This window comes from Adiantum capillus-veneris, chromosome 23, assembly GCF_014529385.1.
Source record: "Adiantum capillus-veneris isolate H3 chromosome 23, ASM1452938v2, whole genome shotgun sequence".
Taxonomy (NCBI): domain Eukaryota; kingdom Viridiplantae; phylum Streptophyta; class Polypodiopsida; order Polypodiales; family Pteridaceae; genus Adiantum; species Adiantum capillus-veneris.
In genome coordinates this window covers 130228026-130250553 of record NC_140953.1, presented here as the reverse complement: position 1 = coordinate 130250553, position 22528 = coordinate 130228026, and the positions used below count along the sequence as shown (strand labels likewise).

General features: G+C 38.7%; 1 protein-coding gene across 1 annotated transcript; it reads right to left on the bottom strand.

Annotated features, from left to right (window-relative positions):
• Positions 1 to 271: 271 nt before the first annotated feature.
• LOC147428546 (uncharacterized) lies at positions 272 to 20838 on the bottom strand. Its single transcript, XM_086496856.1, has 3 exons — positions 20619 to 20838; positions 3071 to 3752; positions 272 to 353 (listed from the first exon to the last, which is right to left on the bottom strand). Exons 1-3 carry the CDS (start codon positions 20836 to 20838, stop codon positions 272 to 274), a joined length of 984 nt encoding a protein of 327 aa, XP_086352982.1.
• Positions 20839 to 22528: the final 1690 nt, after the last annotated feature.

The following is a 22528-nucleotide window of genomic DNA, read 5'->3' as shown; positions in this document are numbered from 1 at the left end:
AAGGTGCAGAGAAGCTAGAGAACAAAGACCAACATTTTCCATTGATCTTTGAAATAGGAGCTTCCTGAAACCCAAATATAAGTAAAGTTTTTGGAAGAACTGTCATATATGAATTATGAACATTTGATTCCATATTGCTGATTTTGATTTGTTTCTTTGTTTGCATAAAGTAAAATGGTTGATATAGAAAAAAATTTAGAAAGAGGGCCTTAAGGGTTCAATACCTTTGGACCTCAAGAGGGGCCAAAGTCTTATACATTACATTGGAAAACTAAACAAGCTGGAAACTATTTCCATCTAATCTCCACATGCTTGCAATAATGGCTCTATCAAGGGTGGTTGGCTCACATCCACTATGCTCAAGATTTAAGAAAAAATAGTTGTTGAAAAACATAAGGCCATTAGTGTGTTTGGACTATGGGATCAAGAAGCGCATACTATGGCATGATGACATCCTATGTGCTTTTATTTCGTGATGATTTAAGCAAGAGTTTGCAACGTTATAACAAGCACGAGTATTAAAGTGGAGGGGAAGGATTGAAATAGGTGAAGTTGAGATTAAAAAGCAAGATAATGATTCAAGTGGCCAAAAGTGAACTTTGTAATGTTCACCACTTGCTACCTTGCCTCTCCTTGGTTGCAAGACATTGTAAAAACCTTTCACTTGAAAATGACTTGTTGTATGCATCTTGACTTTTTTGCTTACTCCTTTATATAAATGTAGCAATATCTCAATTTACTAGTGAGAGCGGATTTTTGAGATGGGGCTCAACTCAAGGCTCCCACCAGACAACCACTCCGTGAGACCCTACACACGCATATTTCTTAGGGGCACCACCCTCTTTTATGGAGAAAGAAGGAAACCAAAACAAACCATATACAACACACACTCACACTTTCCTTATGTGCTTCAATACAAAATGCCCTTCAACCATTAAACACACACTCCTTAAGCAATCCCTTTGAACACTGCACAAACTCACATGCAAAGAGTGACCTTCACCATATTAGTGCTCATATACTTCTAAGAAAAGCAAACACACAACCTCTTAGCAAAGCTCAAAACACTATAATGCACAAATACTTGAATACTCCTTTCCTTTCCCAAAAGAATAGACTACTTACACACATAAGGCGGCATGCATATAGAGCTCTTCTCCATCTATGCAGCCCCAAGACTTACTTACACACAACATAAGGAGAGAAGCCAAGCAAAAAGACATCATGGTGCACAAAAACTTTCTCAACAAAACAAGCAACCCAATGAGCACAAAATATGAGAAGCTGTCAAGATATGCTTACCAATTTTACACGCGTTTAGAGCAAAAGTGTGACGACGACACCCCAATTGCAGCAATTTGTTGATCAAACCATGAGATAGATCATTGAACTTGATATCCTTGCTCTCATATAGAAGCTACAATCCTTATTTAGGGATGAGTATGGTAAGATAAATGTTTGCAAGAGAATGGTAGCAATAGCATATTGATGCTCTCTCTATGGCACCGCTTATGATAGCGAGCTTAGGAAATGGATAGGGAGACAAGAGGAGAGAGAGATTAGGGCTTCCCTAACCTTAGAGGAGCTTATTTGCAGAAATGGAGTAGGTTTGTATCTTTTTGTGCTTGCCAAAGGGCCTTTTTATAGCTGTACAAGACCTTGGGTTAGGTTAAACTTGACTAGGGTAGGTAATTAACCATAGTTAGGTTCCCTTTTGACCATTCCTTCAATTATGCAAATAAGGGACTTATTTTTTCATTAAAAATAGCATTTTAAGTCATGGAGGCTCCATAAGGGTTGATAATGTATGTGGGCCCCACCATGATGTCCCTCCAGTGGCTCCTGCAGAGTATCCCCATCCTGTTTGTTGTGTCTCTAGAAGCATCTTGAGCCGACCCCTCCACATGCAAGTGGTTTTTAACTCCCCATTGGTATTTTAGAATGTTGAAGAAGTCAAGAAAACTTTTCACCTTTGTGGTTTACCTAACTGTAACTTTGCCCTGTAGTAACAGTGTCCGCAGCACCTTGTTTTCACCATAACTTTCAGCCTGTAACTCAGAATTGGGTGCTGTAAAAGGAAACTTTGACCTTCTCAAAGTGTTTAAGCTGATTTTGGAGTGTTCCTCAAGTATATCCACGAGCTAAAGCGTTCAAGATGCATCCAAAACACCTTTTGAACCAAGTCTCCTTGTAGGGGACCCTTTAGCATGCATCCAAGGTGTAGCATGCTTTTTTCAAAAGAGAATCCACCTTAAACAAATGAGGTAGGCTCCAATAAAGTTTGATTTATTGGGGATATAAATTATATTTAAGATTTGTTGACCAACACAAGTAAATGATCCAAGAGTTGGGTCACATAGTGGTGGGGAAGGGAAGGCCTACAAGGTTAACCCTACCCTTGAGAGAAGATGGGTAAGATAAGTGCCCATAAATTATTTATTTACAAATTATGGGATGTAGATAGCTATTTAAACTAGTAAAAGTAATTAGTTAAAAGAATATGCAGTAAAAAAAATTAGGAGAGTAGAATTAAGTTTACTATTTACATTTAGCATGAAGAGAGAAATATGATATAAATGCATAAAGATCTAAGAAGGGTAAGGTGTTTGTATGGAAAAAGGCTATTACGGAAAGAGAGAATGAACACTAGGTTAAAACTTTGATAAAAAATATATACATTTGAGTAGAAATGTAGTGCAAATGCAAAGTTACCGTTTAACGCTACTCATATTAGCCCTCCCCCTTCATCTAGGATCATTCATGCTCCTAGATCAAACCACAAAGTTTTTTCCTTTTTTCTTCTTTCTTTTTTCTTTTTTTTTTCTTTTTTTCTTATTTTTCCAAAAAAAGGAGGAGTGATATGCACTGTTTTACTCCATTAGACCTGCTTTTCATTACCTCAATCCCATAAATCGGAGATGGGAGGGTTGCCTTGGGTATGTTCAGATTCCAAGGCTAGTTCTTCTTTGCACATCAAAGCTTTAAAAATAGGTGGAGCATTTTTTTCAAGCCGAAGGGAGCCATGCCAATTTGGAGCTTAGACGATATAGGTAGATGACTTTCTATCAACCGATTGATACGTTGAAAGTAGGGCTTTAATCTCCATCCATTGACTCTGGTCTTGTGGAGTTTTCCTGATAAATCTACTAATCTGTAACTACCATTTCCAAACTTTGTTTTTATCATGAAAGGTCCCTCCCATCTTTGCAAAAACTTTTTGTCAAGTCGAGTATCAAGTCGGTTATCATAGCGAAGAACCAACATACCTTCCTTCAATCCTTTCCCCTTGAGCTTCTTGTTGATTTTGTCCCTTTGGCTTGTGGCTTGGGCAATGTAATAGTCGATGGACTCTTCTCTATCAAGCTCAAGTCGTTGAAGATCTAAAATTCTTTCCTGCAAAGCTTCTTTTAGTCTCTTTGCTCCCCGTGAGAGAATGCGTAGGCTTGCAAGCTCCACCTCAATAGGAAGGAGTGCCTCTTGTCCATATACCAAATGAAAAGGAGTGATTTGAGTGGATACCTTGAAAGATGTTATGTATGCCCATAGAGATGCAGTCAAATAAAGATCCCAGTTGTTTGGTCGATCTGCAACCTGCTTAGAAATGATCTTACATATCATTTCATTCACCTTTTCAACCAACCCATTGCACTGAGGGTAGTAAGGTGTAGAATACAAATGTTTTACTTTTAACTTTGCCAAAAGATTATCTAGGAGCTCTGCTCTAAACCCTGGACCACGATCTGACAAAATCTCTAATGGTGTGACGAATCTACTGCATATGTGATCAAAGATAAATTTTGATACCTCCTCGGCTGTAATTCGTGTTGTACTTGCTGCCTCCGCCCATCGTGTCATGTAATCTACTCCCACAATGATGAAGAACTTCCCTGTAGATGTGCGAGGTAAGGGGCCTATTGCATCCACGCCCCACTTCTCAAAAGGACCATACGAAACTACTGGAACTCGAGGCTCATAAGTGAGTCGTCGATCTCCAGCAATCTGACAACCTTTGCATGACTTACACCAATGTTGGACATCACGATGTAGACTTGGCCAAACAAACCCTGCTTGCAAAATCTTCCTGTTTGTAATATCATGAGAAAAATGACCCCCACAGACATCATCATGGCATGAAAAGAGGATTCTCTCTATTTCTTGAACAGAGGGCACCCTTCTTAGCACCAAATCTTTCCCTTTATGATACAAATCATCTCCTATGAGTTGGTAAGGAGTTTCCTTTTTTACCAACCTATGCCTTTGCACTTTATCCAAGTGTTTAGGGCACTCACCAGTTTGGAGGAAAAATATGATGTCCTTCAATTACTCTTGGCCTTGGTACTTTGGTTCGTAGAGCTTCACACCTCCCACCATGATCTGAAGTTTCTCATTGGCGAGTTAATCTGCTTCCTTGTTGAGGGTTCTCACAACATGTTGTACCTGTGTAGCTTCAAAGTTCTTTATCAAAGCCTTCACCTGTCTAAGCCAGTAGGGTTCTTTGCATTTCCATATTCCTTGGATTTGCCTAATAACTAGTAAGGAATCACCTCTTATTATAAGTCTTTCGATGCCAAGTTTTCTACATTCTTCAAGCCCCAACTTTAAGGTGACATACTCAGCCTCATTATTAGAATGAACATTTTTCCAAGGTGATACCTTTCTTAACAAGAACTTCCCTTTGTGGACTTAGAATAAGAACCCCCCCTGCTGCCTGATCGTGTTGTCATCGGTAAGCTCCATCAAAGCACAAAATGTGTGCGTTGTCCATCTCCTCCTCATTATTTTGTGGTGTAGCTTTGTCTCCTGCCTTTGGTGACTCTTTCCTTTCTCTAACTTCGTATGTGAGAATGTCTGCAAGACCTGCCCTTGTGCTATCTTCCACAAGAAAAGTGTATTGGAACTCTTGAAGTTCTAGAACCCATTTGGCTATCCTAGATGAGAGGCTCATGTGTTGCACAACATATGGTAAATTTTTTTCCATGGTGAGAATGACAAATGGTGCAGGTAAGAGATATGATCGGAACTTTCTTACCACAAACATAATTGTGAATACCACCTTCTCCATATCGGTGTAGCCCTTATCTGCAGCGGTCATGACTTTTCTTGCAAAGTATACTGGCCTCATGTAGCATGTTTTTGGGTCTTTTTGCATGAGAACTACACCAATGGCCTCCATTCCTACACTTGGCGTGATGTAATATGTATCCTTTGGATTTGGTGGCATTATTGTTGGAAGAGAGTTGAGAATACCCTTTACTTCAGTAAAGCATAATTCGTGTTCCTCTCTCCATTCAAATGTGGGTTTGTTTGCTAGCTTGTGCAAAGGTGCAATAGCTTCCGCTAGAAGGTGAATGAAACGAGACATGTACCTTACTTTGTGGTTGAAATTCATGAGCTCCTTGGTTGTCGTTGGTGGTTGTAGTGACAAGAGAGCATTTACTTTTGATGGATCCACTTGAATTCCTTGCAAAGAAACCACATGACCTAGCAACACCACTTGTGACTCTGCAATGTGACACTTCTCAGGATTAAGCTGTCCCCCAAATTGATGAAGCCTCCTAAGCCCCTCCTCAACTTTTTGGCAATGAAGTCTTTGGCTACTATAGATACAGAAGTCATCCATAAAAACCCTAATTGACTTCCCAAAGAAGGGCTGAAAGACAAGAGTTGTAAACCTTATAAAGGTACTAGGAGCATTTGTGAGCCCAAATGGCATCACTCTATAGGCAAAGCAACCCCAAGGTGTGATGAAAGTGGTTTTTAACTGATCTTCTTCTGCTATTCTGATTTGAAAATACCCTGAATACCCATCACACACTGTGTAACATTCATAGTCGGCTACTTCGTTTAAGATTTCATCTTGGAAAGGAAGAGGAAAATGATCCATCTTTGTTGCAGCGTTGAGCGGTTTGTAGTCAACACATACCCTCCATTTTCTGTTCTTTTTAGGGGTTACTACAATTGGGGACACCCACTTAGAGTTAGACACAGGGTAAATGAAACCAGCTTTGAGGAGTCAGTTAACCTCTGTCAAAAGTGCCTCTTGTTGTATTTTTCCTAGGCGCCTTAGCTTTTGAGCCACAGGTTTAGTACCTGGTTTTAATTCTATGCCATGCTCTATAACATCCACACCTCTAATTTGTGAGTAATCAATGATAAACAAATTGGGATGCCTCTTGAGCATATCGATGTAGGACCGCTTCTCTCAGGGGTAAGATCTTTTGCAAGCATCCTCTCAAAGTCTTCAAAGTGCTTGTGGTCACCTTTGTCATCCTTTGTTTGCTCCTTTGTTGGGTCAACCTCTATTGATGGAGTTTTTGATGTGTTGAAGATGATTCCCATTACCTCCAAAGATGATTCTTCCTCGCTATTGGATGTAGTGGTTGAACTTTCCTCGTCGCTTGAGCCAAAACTCTCTTCACTTTCTTCATCAGCCGTGGTCTCATAGTTGATGTCGAGCTGCTTTCCTTCATGCCAATCGTATACTACATGTTGCCCCTTTTTGAGAATCAATTGTCCTCGTCCCCATTTTTTATCTGCATTCATAGCAATGAGCCAAGGCCTCCCTAGGATGATGGGATAGCCCTCCCCCTTGGCCGGCATAACATACATGTCCACACGTGCATCTATATTACATACAGAAACTTTTACATTCTCGATGATCCCTAGGCACTTCACACTTGCATTGTTGGCCAGCCTGGCTTGACAATTAGAGGATTTAGTGATTTCAAGCCCTATTCTATTCATGGCTCTTTCCGTGATCACACACATTTGAGCTCCACCATCAACATACACATTGGATACCTTCCTACCCCTTACATAAGCATCTACAATAGGTTCCACATCTTGTTGTGGCTTTGAAGTCAATGCCTTTATCGTCACCTTTTCTTTCTTTCTTGGGAGTCTTGTGCTTACAAGTTTGGACCAGTGCCTTCTCACCTTGGGTGATAGATGTAGGAGTTGAGGCCAAGAAATATTGGGCTTTTGAGTTTGCAGATCTTCTAAGATGTTGTAGGGTTCCATATTCTTTCCTAATGGAAAATCATTGATGCTGATCTCCCTTCGCCTTGATCTCTGCTTCTTGCCTCCTTCCTCCTTCTTTGACTTTTTCTTCCTCTCCTTCCTTGCAGGTTCTGACTCTTCATTCCTTGTGTCTTCATCCTTGTTGTGTGCTCTTGTGCGCTTTTCTGCTAGCATAACATCAAAATGTACAGGGCTCACCTCTATCTCCTCTTCCATCTTTATGACGTTTACTCCTCTCTCTTCCTCCACTGGTGGGACAGGAGGGATGTTTGCCACTGAAGGTGGTGGTGGTCGACGAAGAATTTGTGGGGCTTGAGCATGCTCTTGCTGCACCATGAGCGGAGGGGGTCTAGGAGGGTATATGTCCCCTGGAAGCCTTCGAGGGTGAGGGAAATTATACATGCCATGACCAACTTCGTTGCAATTCCAGCATCTCAACTCTTGTGCTTGACATCGTTGATTGCGATTCCCTTCTCTTGGTTGTCGTTGTTGGGGTAGGCCCTGCACTAGATTCAAGGTGAGACTCTCTAGTTGTTGAGTTAATCTTTGCAAGATCTCTTGTTGTGATCCTTCCCCTATTTGTGAAGTTTGGGCAAGAGAGCCCCTAACTTGTGCTCCCATGCTTGGTGAAGAATCCCTCTCAATGACTTCATTTAGGTCCCTTGTTCTATGTGCTTGAAAATTTAATTTCTTGAATTTGACCATGGCCACCTCACGTGCTTCCTCAAATGTTGATGGGAATTTTAACTCTACCTTGGTCTTCAAAATTGGATACAAGCCAGCCATGAACCTATCTTTCTTTAGAAAGTTTGGTGCACCACCTTGGTTTTGTAAGGTAGCCTCCCATCTATCCCATAGGTTAAGGAAAACGGCCTCATAAGATGGGTAGTCTTCAAGGAATACCTGTTTATGTTGAAGTAGACACTTCCAAAGACCCTCTAGAGTATCTCCTTGCCCAAATTTGGCAAGAAAAATTGCACGTAGTCTCTCCCAATTGGTTTTGTTTTGAGGTTGCAAGGCCTCGTACCATGCCTTAGCCTCCCCTTTGAGAATGAGTGGAAAAGCACGCAGCTTTACCTCTTCTTGATCTCTCCCAGAGATGAGGTGTGCCATCTCCAAATTATCCAGAAATTCTTGTGCATCCTCACCATTTTTAGAAAGAAAGGTAGGAAAAGTGCTTGACATTTTTAAAATACAAGGAGACTTGTGTACCACAAAGTTTTGACTACAATGAGTGATCACATCAAAATGAAAATATATACATCAAGTGTTAGTTCATAATTTATCATAGGCAAAATAAAAGGGTTGATTCAGGCATTAATTTCATTAAGGCGAGTGGGTCCAAAAATTCTCCTAATGGTTGCTTGAAATCTAAATTTTGTAGCAATTATGATGTGCACAGATTGACGAGCTATGGGTGTAAAAGGAGAAGCAGTGGTTCATGTGACAATGTGTTCTCCTTTTTCTTTCTCTTGAAGAAAGTTTCCTTTTGAGTGGATCGCTATCTAGGCGCCTCTTGTCCCTACCTCAAAACAAAATAAAAACATGGACATCAAATGAATCATCATAATTAATGAATGGAAGAATGATGGGATTTGGAGATGCCAAGATTTCACCAAGTCTTTCTGCTCCAAACATAAAAACAATGCGTTGCTGGTAAAAAAAATTGCGATCTACACAAATGTCAATTCTGATGTGTTGTGCAAAATGAAAAGCATATGGTGCAACTCTATTGTTCATGAGGAGAATAGAAGGCAATTAGGAAAGTTCCTCAGTGGGGGCACCACTTTTATGAGAGCGGATTTTTGAGATGGGGCTCAACTCAAGGCTCCCACCAGACAACCACTCCGTGAGACCCTACACACTCATATTTCTTAGGGGCACCACCCTCTTTTATGGAGAAAGAAGGAAACCAAAACAAACCATATACAACACACACTCAAACTTTCCTTATGTGCTTCTATACAAAATGCCCTTCAACCATTCAACACACACTCCTTAAGCAATCCCTTTGAACACTGCACAAACTCACATGCAAAGAGTGACCTTCACCATATTAGTGCTCATATACTTCTAAGAAAAGCAAACACACAACCTCTTAGAAAAGCTCAAAACACTATAATGCACAAATACTTGACAAATCCTTTCCTTTCCCAAAAGAATAGACTACTTACACACATAAGGCAGCATGCATATAGAGCTCTTCTCCATCTATGCAACCCCAAGACTTACTTACACACAACATAAGGAGATAAGCCAAGCAAATAGACATCATGGTGCACAAAAACTTTCTCAACAAAACAAGCAACCCAATGAGCACAAAATATGAGAAGCTGTCAAGATATGCTTACCAATTTTACACGCGTTTAGAGCAAAAGTGTGACGACGACACCCCAATTGCAGCAATTTGTTGATCAAACCATGAGATAGATCATTGAACTTGATATCTATGCTCTCATATAGAAGCTACAATCCTTATTTAGGGATGAGTATGGTAAGAGAAATGTTTGCAAGAGAATGGTAGCAATAGCATATTGATGCTCTCTCTATGGCACCGCTTATGATAGCGAGCTTAGGAAATGGATAGGGAGACAAGAGGAGAGAGAGATTAGAGCTTCCCTAACCTTAGAGGAGCTTATTTGCAGCAATGGAGTAGGTGTGTATCTTTTTGTGCTTGCCAAAGGACCTTTTTATAGTTGTACAAGACCTTGGGTTAGGTTAAACTTGACTAAGGTAGGTAATTAACCATAGTTAGGTTTCCTTTTGACCATTCCTTCAATTATGCAAATAAGGGACTTATTTTTTCATTAAAAATAGCCTTTTAAGTTGTGGAGGCTCCATAAGGGTTGATAATGTATGTGGGCCCCACCATGATGTCCCTCCAGCGGTTCCTGCAGAGTGTCCCCATCCTGTTTGTTGTGTCTCTAGAAGCATCTTGAGCCGACCCCTCCACATGCAAGTGGTTTTTAACTCCTCATTGGTATTTTAGAATGTTGAAGAAGTCAAGAAAACTTTTCACCTTTGTGGTTTACCTGACTGTAACTTTGACCTGCAGTAACAGTGTCCGCAGCACCTTGTTTTCACCATAACTTTCAGCCTGTAACTCAGAATTGGGTGCTGTAAAAGGAAACTTTGACCTTCTCAAAGTGTTTAAGCTGATTTTGGAGTGTTCCTCAAGTATATCCACGAGCTAAGGCGTTCAAGATGCATCCAAAACACCTTTTGAACCAAGTCTCCTTGTAGGGGACCCTTTAGCATGCATCCAAGGTGTAGCATGCTTTTTCAAAAGAGAATCCACCTTAAACAAATGAGGTAGGCTCCAATAAAGTTTGATTTATTGGGGATATACATTATATTTAAGATTTTTTGACCAACACAAGTAAATGATCCAAGAGTTGGGTCACATGGTGGTGGGGAAGGGAACGCCTACAAGGTTAACCCTACCCTTGAGAGAAGATGGATAAGATAAGTGCCCATAAATTATTTATTTACAAATTATGGGATGTAGATAGCTATTTAAATTAGTAAAGGTAATTAGTTAAAATAATATGCAGTAAAAAAATTAGGAGAGTAGAATTAAATTTACTATTTACATTTAGCATGAAGAGAGAAATCTGATGTAAATGCATAAAGATCTAAGAAGGGTAAGGTGTTTGTATGGAAAAAGGCTATTACGGAAAGAGAGAATGAACACTAGGTTAAAAATTTGATAAAAAATATATACATTTGAGTAGAAATGTAGTGTAAATGCAAGGTTACCGTTTAACGCTACTCACTAGTACTTTTTTTGCTTCTTTTAATTTTGTTCTCTGCCACACTTTTCTCAAAACCATTGAATACTTCAAGAAAGCTATTTGCATTTTGTGCTCCTCCCCCATATCTAGTGTGCTTTGAAAAACTTGGCTCTTACTTGGTAGTGGGACTTCTCCATACCTTGGGTAGACCAAATTGGCAAACACCCATATTTCTTTATAACCAAGGAGTGTGACTGTAGAGGATATGCTACACAAAAAAATTGAATTCATTCAGTATGTTTTGTACTTTGAAAGACTATTTGCATATAAATCAAGATAGATTAAATGAGCAGTAACATGTGTAAATTAACAACTATTAACATGTTGTGTGTGAAGTCCTCTGTACTTAAAGTAAGTGTCATAGCTTTCTTGAATCTGTTGAGCTCTTTTTTGAAGCTGGATCATTTTTTGCGCAATGGGTTTGATGATAGCAAGAGAAGACTACATCCAAGGCTTCCGACACTTCTGCTATCATCAAGTCTGTGGTCCTTCAGAACATTGTACAGAGCCTTGAATAGCTATATGTAACCTGCTTTACTTACTCCAGCTTCCACAATAAATAGTGTTTCCATAGAAAACTCTATAAAGTACATCATCTAGTTAGAATAAAGAGGAGCATAGAGAGTACTAGTTTTGAAAATAAGATTAACAAAGAGTTACAGAAAAGAGAGAGAGAGAGAGAGAGAGAGAGAGAGAGAGAGAATCAATGAGGCAATGACGTAAATATCCTAACTTTGGAGCGCTCGATAAAATTTCTAAACAAGGATTTACAAAATCTATGTGTAATGATTTTACTCAAGTTTTTAAATTCTAAAAATTAAACAGTAAAATTTTGGGTATGTTTTCAAATGTTATTTAGCAAAAAAAAAGTATCCTTCCTTGTCGCACTACCTCTCTCTCCTTTCTCAAACCCCTCTCTCTCATGGTCCTTGTGCCTCCTCCCTTCCATGCCTCACATTTACGTCACTAGCACTCTTTTCTCTCTCTATGCTCTCTCTCCCTCTCTTCCCTTTCTCCTCCCTCTCTCTCTTTCATTCTATCTCTTTCTCACTATTGCCACACTCTAAGACCCCTTGTCACTCACTCTCTCTTCTTTTCTTGTGCTCTCTCTCTCTCTCTCTCTCTCTCACACACACACACACACACACACACACACACACACACACACACACACACACACACATACCCTCTCATTTCCTCGCTCAACAATAAAGAATGGTTCTTATGAATAGAATACATCAAAATTTAGCTAACCCTAACGTGGTTTCAACCTCTCAAGATAGTCACGCCGCTCCAACCATTCAACCATCAAATCATCATAAGAACATGTAGATGGTGAACAATCTACCCAAAAGGACAATCAATAATCATAGTCATCTACTCAAGGAGAAGAAGAAACTTTTCAAGAAGAGGTTGGTCCAATAATTGTATCACACTTTTTGTGCAAGTGGCTTGAAGATCATTTTACCAACAAGGAGGCAAGGCTTCCCCCTAATGCCAACTTCGCAAGCTCAAGGGACATACCATGATTCTTATTGATGGCGATGACCAAATTGAACTTCTTCAAGAGAGCTTTATCTATAGTTATAGTTATCAACCAAGCTTCATATTGTGGGAGTTTTTACCTGGAGAAGAACCTATTGAGAAATTAAATTCACACCACCACATGGGGGCGCTGAAGGAGGGCGGCATCAAATACAACAAGAAGCTTTGCTCTTGGTTACATATGGTAGATAATCTCTTTCATTTTTTAGTAATAAAATTTGAGCCTTCAGACATGGTAGACCTATGATTCGTGATATTGCAAGCAATCAACACGTAAGTTACCAAGTGTTACCCATACACTTTGTGAATTTACATTGATAAATAGACACACTTATGCTCTCATGCATTCATGGTTCTTAGAGTTGTTGAGATCTCTTCCGTCCTCCGACAAGCTGAAATACACACACTACACAATCTCAGGCGGAAGTTGTGTATTATGAAGCAAGAAGATTAAAAAAGGAAATACACTATGTGTGCAGGGGATCGATATACAAGGCTAGGTAAGACTTGAGAGGCTCAATTCAAAATCCCTAGAGCTCACACTTGAGATACCTTACGCTCACATCAGATTACTTGAGCTCACTCTTGAGATCCTTTACAATGAGGGGGCGCTCTTTATATATGGAGAAGAGAGGTGTGTCATCGATGCCTTCTAAAAGTTTGTCAATTTTAGAGAGACTATGCAACTTGTCGGAGGATGAAAGGGATCTCTACACTATTGCTTGTTGTCACAAAAATTGTAACAAATTAATTGACAACAAAGGTAAACCTCCATCACAAAACCCTGAAGGAGTAGTCATTGAATCAATCGACTGCAGTTGGGAAGAATACCAGATTGAACCAATATGGGATATGTCCAATGCAGAACTCAGGTCAGGAATCAAAGATTATGACGATGTATTCTTCCAAGGTAATTGGGATCAATTTGATTACTTCTACGATGAAACTATCTATCTATCTATACACACACACACACACACACACACACACACCAAAATACGCACACCATATGGTTGCAGGCAGAAGCGATGTATATCTATATATACACACACACACACACATACATACATACATACATATATATATATATACATATATATATATATATATATATTATATATACATATATATTTATTTATTTATACATATATATATGTATCTCTATAATATATATTTATATATATATATATTATGTTTGAACTTTCCAAATTGCAAGATGTGTTCATGAAAGCTTATCATGCAAAGAATAAAGATGTTCATGACATGAGAGCCTGGAGCATGAAGACTTGTGAGATATGTATGGCAAGAAGAAAGAAAAGGCTCTTTCTAAGGTGGAGAAAACACACATGAGAAGAGCTTACGATTATGTGGCCATAGCCAATCCTGAGAACGGTTTGGCATGGTTCAACTTATGCAAATGGTACACCAAATGGCATGACAAGGCAAATAGGTTTGTTGTTAACATGATCATTGAGCCTGTGAGAACATCACCTTTACTAGAAGAGTAAGAATCTCTATTTCTCTACTACCCAATGAAATTACGCTCTACATGCATTTGAAGTTGAATGTTGGTGTAGAAAATTGAGAATCGCCATTTTGCAACAAGGGAAGATGCACCAAAAAACACTACAAATCCTCACATGGACAGGACCTTTAGAGTGTGGTTGGCGCCTCATGCTGATTGGTTTCATTTGGGCAAAATGGTGTAGTTGATGAAGAAATCCATTGAGGAGACCAATCCCACTTGGAAGATGGTTCATGAAAAGATCAATATTGGTGAAGGGTGTAAGCTAGAGGAATACCTTGCACGAGCTTGCAATGAGAATTTTGAGGGGCAAGCTTGCCCACTAGGAGCAAAGTGATATATAGTGTACTTTGCAATGAGTGTTATACATGTAAATGGTATAGTAGAGGCATGGTAAATGGAAAATTCAATGCATGACTTTTGGATGTTAAGCTAGCTACTTGGGAAATGCACCTTAAAATGTCCTTATTATCATGTGTGATAAAAGGCTATTCAAAAAACCTCATCTACACATTTTTTTTTCTGAAAAAAACTCTCTCTCTCTCTCTCTCTCTCTCTCTCTCTCTCTCTCTCTCTCTCTCTTCATAAACTTACAACATATTTTGAAAAATGGATTTAAAATCCCCTCCTATAGTGTAAACATCTATTGCTAAAAATTATAATATATCCTCCTGTTATCACACATGATACGCCTACAGATCCATCTGGTGGAGTAGCTACAACTAAGAGTCCATTGTGTTGTAGGTGGTGGATCAATGGTCTTGAGGTGGTGAAATGGTACCATAAGTAAGTATCCAATGATGCATGGTTTTTTAGTGAGTGAGAGGATATCAACATATATACGACAAATCTAATAGAGGACCCTATGGGGAGCTGATGGTGGACTCCTTGTCCTTGGTTCATTGACATATATACCACAAATCTGATAGAGGACCCTATGGGGAGTTGTTGGTGGACTCCTTGCACTTGGTTCATTGACTACCCAGAAGGCAAGCGCCCACCAAATGAAACTGACTTAAAACAAGGTACAAGCCTTGAAGATAAACTTTGAATGTTCTCTAGCAATTGTTGGAATAGTAACTATGTGCTTTTATCCTTAGGTATAATGCTAAAAGTGTAGGAGAAAGGGTAGAGGCCAAGGGCTCTAGGGTTGATGCAAAGAAGGGCAAGGGGAAAGCTAGTGAACCTGCCCCCAAGCCTAAACATGTTGAGAAGTCACCTGCTAAGCATCATAGAAAGCCGGCGGATTCCTAAGACACCGACAAAGAGGAGTGGGAAGATAGCTATATAAAGTCAGACCACTCAGTTAAGGACAACACACACAGCTATAATGAGAGATCTTGAGCATCTTTATGGCAAGTGTGTAATTGTTGTGGAAGAATTGATGTGATGTTCATTTTGGTTCCCTTTATGGCTTTGTGACTCCATACAGCGATGTTGGAGATATTTTCAATGAGTACACAATACACAAACTCATGATAGGCAAGTTTGACACTCTTGGAGATACCTTCAAAACCTTGAAGCTTAAATAATATTTGCTCATGAATCACTTATTATGTTATCATGAATTTTTTGCAGATCTGGTGCTTGTTTTGGTTGGGAACATGGATCCCAATATGGATTTAAGTAGACCCCAATTGGTATGGACTAACTTTTCCACATGTGCCATTATGCCTCCTGGTAGCCCTCTGGTGCTTGCGAATACCAAGATGAGATCTTATCAAGACAGTTATGGCTCTTGCGTAAGAGTGTTGGTTGGAGAATGGCACCTCTGGTGCCACCATACGAGCACAAGGAATTCACTAGTAGTAATAGGGGGACCCCACCTAAGTGCAACCAAATTGCCTTTTTAACCCCTACATATGGGACCCTCCTATCTAAAATCTATCCATTAGTCCTTAGAAAACCCCCCTATTGTACACTCACATGATACCATACGGTAACCCATAGTGAATCCCCCGTGCATACGAGGTGAGGATCGCTCCTAAGTGGTCAACGTCCATGCAGAGGTAAGTTTGGCATTTAAATGCATTTATTGTTGAAAATTTTTGGAGGTTTGAAGATGATAGTGAGCCTGAGATTATGAGTGTGCTATTCTCTCAGGGGGGTTCACCATTCGGTACCCCCCTATATAACGTGCATTCGCGGGGTTTTAAAAAAACCCCTCTTTTAACATGTTTGAATGAATAAAATGACCCCTTATTTTAGGAAAATTTTCCAAATTTGAATATAAAAACCCCTTATTTTAATGTATCTCTATTAAATTGCCTTTAAAAATTGTATTTTAAAACCCCTCCTTTCAAACTCACGTTATACATTAACATGATTACATAGTGCACCCCCCGAGGCTATTCTCGCTTTGGTAACCTTGAAGTTTTTGTAGTGTTGACCATCTCATTTGTCACAAATTGATGTGGTCCTTAATGCCATCTTCAACTATTCCCCAAGGCCTAGAGGAGGGTGTTCACAGTATGATAGACAAGGTGGAGATGTGGTAGTTGATCATGGGTAGTATAATCCAAATAGTAGACACCTTGTAGAGGCCTTTCTTGAGAAGGAGCAATTGGTGGTGGCACAAAGGAGTGATTGATGGCCATTAAAGTGTATGTACAACCTTAACCAAAGCAAGAGACCTTGTATTGACATGATAACAAGCATTGGAACGATGTGGCAAACAAGGTGTCAATTTCACAAGCATTGTGTGAGCTTCAAGCATGACAAGATTGCTCCTCAAGTTGCTTGAAGAGAGCATAGAATCTACCCCACAATCTTTGAAAGAGAAAATATGGAGGTCCGATCATGCAAAGGTTTTGGGCAAGTGCAAACATGCATGGACCACAACGAGGTCATTCTCAAGTACAAGCACACCTAGGCCCATCCACATCGCACCTCTCTAGACTCCTCTTCATTAGTCTTCTCAACAAACCTTCTCCCCTTCACAAAACCCTTCTCCTTACTAGCTTCCACTCCATTCATATTAACAATATGTATTACCTAATTTGCGGTGTTCAACATTTGTGATTTTTGCATAATATTTTCCTTTTCATATATGAGTTTTATTTTTCTTATGGTATATAAGTTTTATTTGTGCTTGCAAACAAAACATTTTGTCTTGATTAAGATCAAATTATTTTTAAAATTGACTTGGTGAATGCATGTTTTGTCTTGAAAATGGGGATTTTTCTGTAATCGCCAATGAAACACCCACATGTGGCGAACCACATAACACTTCACACAATTTTAAATTGTTAAATAAATAGATTGAAACTTGCTTTACCACCTTTTACATAAGAAGACCATAATATTGATATCGTTTCTAGCAATGAACCACCATGTCATACACTTTATCGTGTAAATCACTTACATACATACCCAAATTCAAGAATTGCTAGATAAGGGACTTATCAAGCTTAGTGTTTTACAATTGTCTATTTTTGTTCCATCTTCTGAAGATTTTGTTGGCAATTTCAATTCCATTTATGCTAATGTTCGTGATGCCATAAAACATATACAAGAACAATATACTAAGCATACAAACAAACACAACAATCATGTTTCAAAAAGAGATATTATATTACATTGAAAATTAAAAAGCATAAGATTCAAAGTGTTGATACCGATGCTTTTGTCAAACTCGCTCCTTTCTTTTAAGAGTCATTCCGCATCTCGCTTGTCATCAATAATGTTTCAATTAGAGTTGATTTGTATGCACATACACAATGATTTCCACGTTCGTTTAATTGAAACCATTTAAAGCACCCCTACCATCCCATCCAATGTATGATGAACCACCACTACTTGTTGACCAAGAAAAAAGATTTGTCTGTGACACTACAGTAGATCATGAAACCACCACTACACACATTGGCAAAGTTTACAAAAGATATCTCGACATTTAAGAATAGTTATTTTGAAATTTTCCTAATCTTCTCTCCAATTGTTGTCAGCCAAGTGGCCGCCTGAACAATCCACACCCCCATCTACTAAACTCTATTCTTCCTTATCAATGGACTCAAGTGTAGGTGAGAAAGTGCTCACTATCAAACTCCACCCAATCTCTGTCTTATCAACAGCACACACTACATGTACGCTCCCCGCTTCCACACTGCATCAGAGATAGGGTGAGCGACGGTTTCATCCACTTCGAGTGCATGAGGGCTTCACGGCAAGCTAAGGCTTGGAGCCTTAGGTATAGGGAACATCAACAAGAGATCGATTTTGCAATTTTGGAGTTCTGCAAGACGTGCACAATGTGCACTAAATGATGAGCTAGGTATTGGAGCTGTAAAGGCTATGGTGTGCGTAAAATTGTGCATCTAGCACGGTTTGCACGACAGCCATGCAGAGGTCAAAAGAGGAAGCAAAGCAGCCCAAGGTTGCACAGCAACTCATTGGAGCCCGCGGAACAACCCGAAACAAGACAACAGAGGGACATCACACAGGCGATGATAAATTTCAAGCACTTATGTCTATGTGGCAGAAGCGCTCGCCATAAAAAATTTCAAGATGAATAAAATCAACCGCTTTCTCTAGTGCCTATGTGGCGGGGGACGGCGCGGTTAGAGAGAGAGAGAGAGAGAGAGAGAGAGAGAGAGAGAGAGAGAGAGAGAGAGAGAGAGAGAGAGAGAGGAGTGCGAGAATGTACAAGGAATGTCCACCCTAGTGATACAATCACCCAACAAGAAATACAGACGTGGGAGAAATCTACAAAACCCCATAAATATGTATAACAAGGCAAGAAGTGAATTTTAACTTCACAAGGGCCTGCCATGTGTCAGTGGCAAAATAATATAAGTGATGGAATGATCAGACCAATAGAAATAATTTGTCCCGCATGAGAATTCGTTTACACTTGAGTTGACCCAAATGTGATCCAACGTTGAGTAATTTATTGTTGTTGGTTCTTTGATTATCTGTATGAATCCATATAGTGCCATGTAATGTTGTAGAGAGATAAAGCAACCATTGCTATTGCTTGCATCTATGTTGAAATCTCCTGCGATTATGGTTTCCGTGTTCATGTCTAATGCACGCAAAGTTTTCTCCAGTGCTTTGTAAAGGAATGAGAGTTTCGACAAAGGATGTCTGTATAATAAAACAATGTTTAATTTCTTGTTGCTCGTAATAGACATGTTTGACGAAACAATTTCAATCCCGTTTGATATTAGTTTATATGTGTCAATAAAGTGAGACTTATTCTTGTGTAGTATAAGAACACCTGTTGGTCCTTCAGAGGATATATAATCAAATCCGAAAAATGTGTTTCTTGATTTTTCTGTGTGCGTTTCTTAGATGCACGGAATGTCCGATGACATAAGGCTAGTGTCTTTCATAATGTCAGAGTAATGCATAGATATGGACACTGTGTTTATGGATTGAATGATGATATTTTTCTCTGAAAATTCTATCAAGTTTTTGTTTAGAGTTTTCCATGTTGCTTCTTGCTTCTGGCATTCTATTTCTTGTAGCACTATCTTATCTGTTTTTATTTGTTTTGGATCGATTCGGGAGAGGAGAAATAGGTTTTGGGGATTTTTAATTCGTGACAACGCTCTGTATATCAATCCATGGCTTTTTATTTTTGAAGGGTCGAAGAACAATGTATGAATGTCAATCCTTGAGATCTATTAGTTCGAGCTGATGCATGTTGGACAAGATATTGTGTTCTTGATACGACATTCAACAGACTTTTTTTGACTTGAAGCTCTCTTATGATTTTTCTTATGGGAGTCCATTTTCTTGATATAGATTCTCCAAAGAGATGTTGGTTCTCAAATCTTGTACGTTGACCTACTCTTACGTTGTAAAATTCAATCCAAACTATTTTTTCGTTCGTCGATGTCTGTGAATGGCTCTTCTAAAGTCCATCAGCTCCATTTACAAGTCCATCTGTAATGTTCAAGTTTTCGGTGCATAGTTCCATGACTAAGTTTGGCTTCAAATGAAACATTTTTTGCAGGCCTCCGCATTGTTTCAAATCTTCTAGAATCTTTATATATTTGTGACAACTTTTGAATTTTTCGTCAGTAGCTTCAAATATATATGGTATTCCTGGTGTGTTTTCGAATATGTACTTGTTGTATGCATCTTTGCTTTTATTATCGTAAAATAAATAAGAATAGTTACTCAATGGAGGTATAGTTCACGGCAATAAGAATAGTTCAAGTGTTTGTATCTTCCTCTGTGTGCTGGCTCTTACATATTCGATTTAAAATTTCAATGAATCTTATATTTTCTTGTTGCATTGGCTGTGTTAGTTCGTAGCGTTTGATATGTGAGTGCCAAAATGAAACTAGCAATGTGTCGAATATGTTTTCATGATATGAGAAGATTCAGTTGTCACAAACAGGACTCGCTTGGACAAAGATCTCCATAGAGGATAACGTCCATGCCTGCAAATGGTTTATCATGTTTTATTTTTATAGCGTGAAGTTGTGCATCAGCCTGTTGGAAAAGACTTCGTCCAACGAGGGAGATCTCATCGATAACCACCAATTGTAAATTTGTATATTGTGAAGAGAGTTCATCTAATTTTTATGCGCTTAATGAGGTTTGGTCGCTTGCTATCAATGGGAGACGAGGAGCAGAATGTATTGTGGTTCCACCAATATTGAATGTTGCTTTTGCAGTGTACGCCATCAATAAAAATTTAGCAGATTCAATGTTTGTAGGCAATTTAAAATTGTAATGTCATAGAAATCCTTGAACCAATAGTAACAGCAGAAACGTTTTACCAGTTCCAGCACCTTCAGTAAGAAATTGTTGTATTGCTTTGTCTGGATTTGTTCGTTTTCTCAACATGATATCATCAAACAGAAGACGTTGTTGGGTATTTAGCATTCGTAAGCCTTCATGAAATTGTTTATTTGAAATCGCGATTAGCTTTGTTATTGCTAGTTTTCTATTGTTGGTAGTATTCAAGTCTGGAAGATTTGAAGCGATGTTGTCTTGCATGTTTTCATGTGAAGAAGCAAAGGAACGTGATGTCAATGTTGTTGCAGTTTGCGAGATACTATTTTCATCTACAATGTCTTTGTTGAATTTTTTCTTGTTATAGGATACAAGATCTAGATGACGTTTATATACATCTTCCCATGTTTAAGAGCAATGAACATGGTGGTTCTCGTCGTTGTGCCAAGGTAAATATAACAAAAAAAAATTTCGATAAAAGTTATTAGGATCTTTATGTTTGTCGTATCGGACATAACGAATGATTCGATTGTCTCTCAATGAAACAATTTTACGTCCACAGTGCTTGTAGCATGAGCAAAATTCTGCCAAGCAGATATTGTGCAAGTGTGTTGGTCTTTTGCTATATTTATTGATAATATTCTTGAAAAATATGTTTCTACTATCTGGATCTAATTGTTTGAGTGTTTCTGTTCTTTTCAAAATGAGTGAACGTTGGTCTGGAGGATTTGTTTTGATGAAAATAAATTCTCTAGTAGAATTGTGTAAAGGTGAAGATAAAACAATAGAAACAGCTTATTGTGCACTTAATTGTTGTATATTCAAATTGTGTTTCCAATGCGTTGTAATCTTTCAACAGTGTTGGCATTATTGGCGGTACAAATATCGATCTCAGCTTTAATAGCTGTTATTAATGTGCTATCCATTTTTGTTATGTATGATGAGCAGTATGCAGCAGCTCCGTACGCGTTCACTATATATTGGATGTCGGTGTTAGCGTTCCATAATTCTCAAATTTTTGGATTGAAACTGTTTGTAAAAATGTCTTCTATTCTTCGTTTCATCAGCACAATCGGTGTCACAATTTTTGATCGAATTGCCAATATGTAATCGTCGAAAGGAAGATCTAATTTTTTTAGCCAATCCTCAAAATCAGTTGGTAATTCTTCGGTTTTGGTTGTTTCAAGGAATTCTTTGATTTTCTTAAGATTTCTTTTGTGTTGTTTGTTATTCTTTTCTTCTTCTTGCAATGGTCTAGGTATACAAGTATACGGCATCGGATATTGGGGAAAATCAAAGCTACCGCTCTTTCCTTTTTTCAAGCAAGTTTCGATGTGAGTGTTGTTGAATGTCTCTCAAATCTTCCCGAAGAAGGTTCTTGTCAGTGCTAATGCATTTGTCAATAAATTTCGTTACGCTATTTGCTTCTGTATCAGTTAGCTGAGGTGCATTTTCAATCCATATTAGACCATGATCGTATTGACTACCACGATTTGGAATTTGGTCACGAAAAAGTAGTCTTTCACTTTTCCTCCTAGTATGTTGATGTCTTTGTTGAGTAGTTTTTTCAAGCTTTGAAATTTGTGCAAATAATATCTGGAACATGTTATTGGGTCCGATCGAATTTTTGTTTCATTGTCATCTTTGGTTATAGAAGTGAGTTTTTCTAAACAGTTGATTAGTTCTTTCCATCGTCTCTCTGCAGTCGAAAAAGTGACAACGAATGTAGGAGGACCTAGCTGTCTTATCATTGCGAAGGTATTTTTCTTTATTTTTTGTTTATAATCTGGAGAAGTTCTCAAAGCTTCGTAGTCTTTGTAACCTATCTTTGATTGAATAATTATGTCGACATTTGTATCATGCAATACATCTCGTGTATAAAGAACGGTCCCTTCGAGCTTGATCTTTCTCAGACGAACCCATATAGACAAAATAATTTGTTGGGTCATTATTT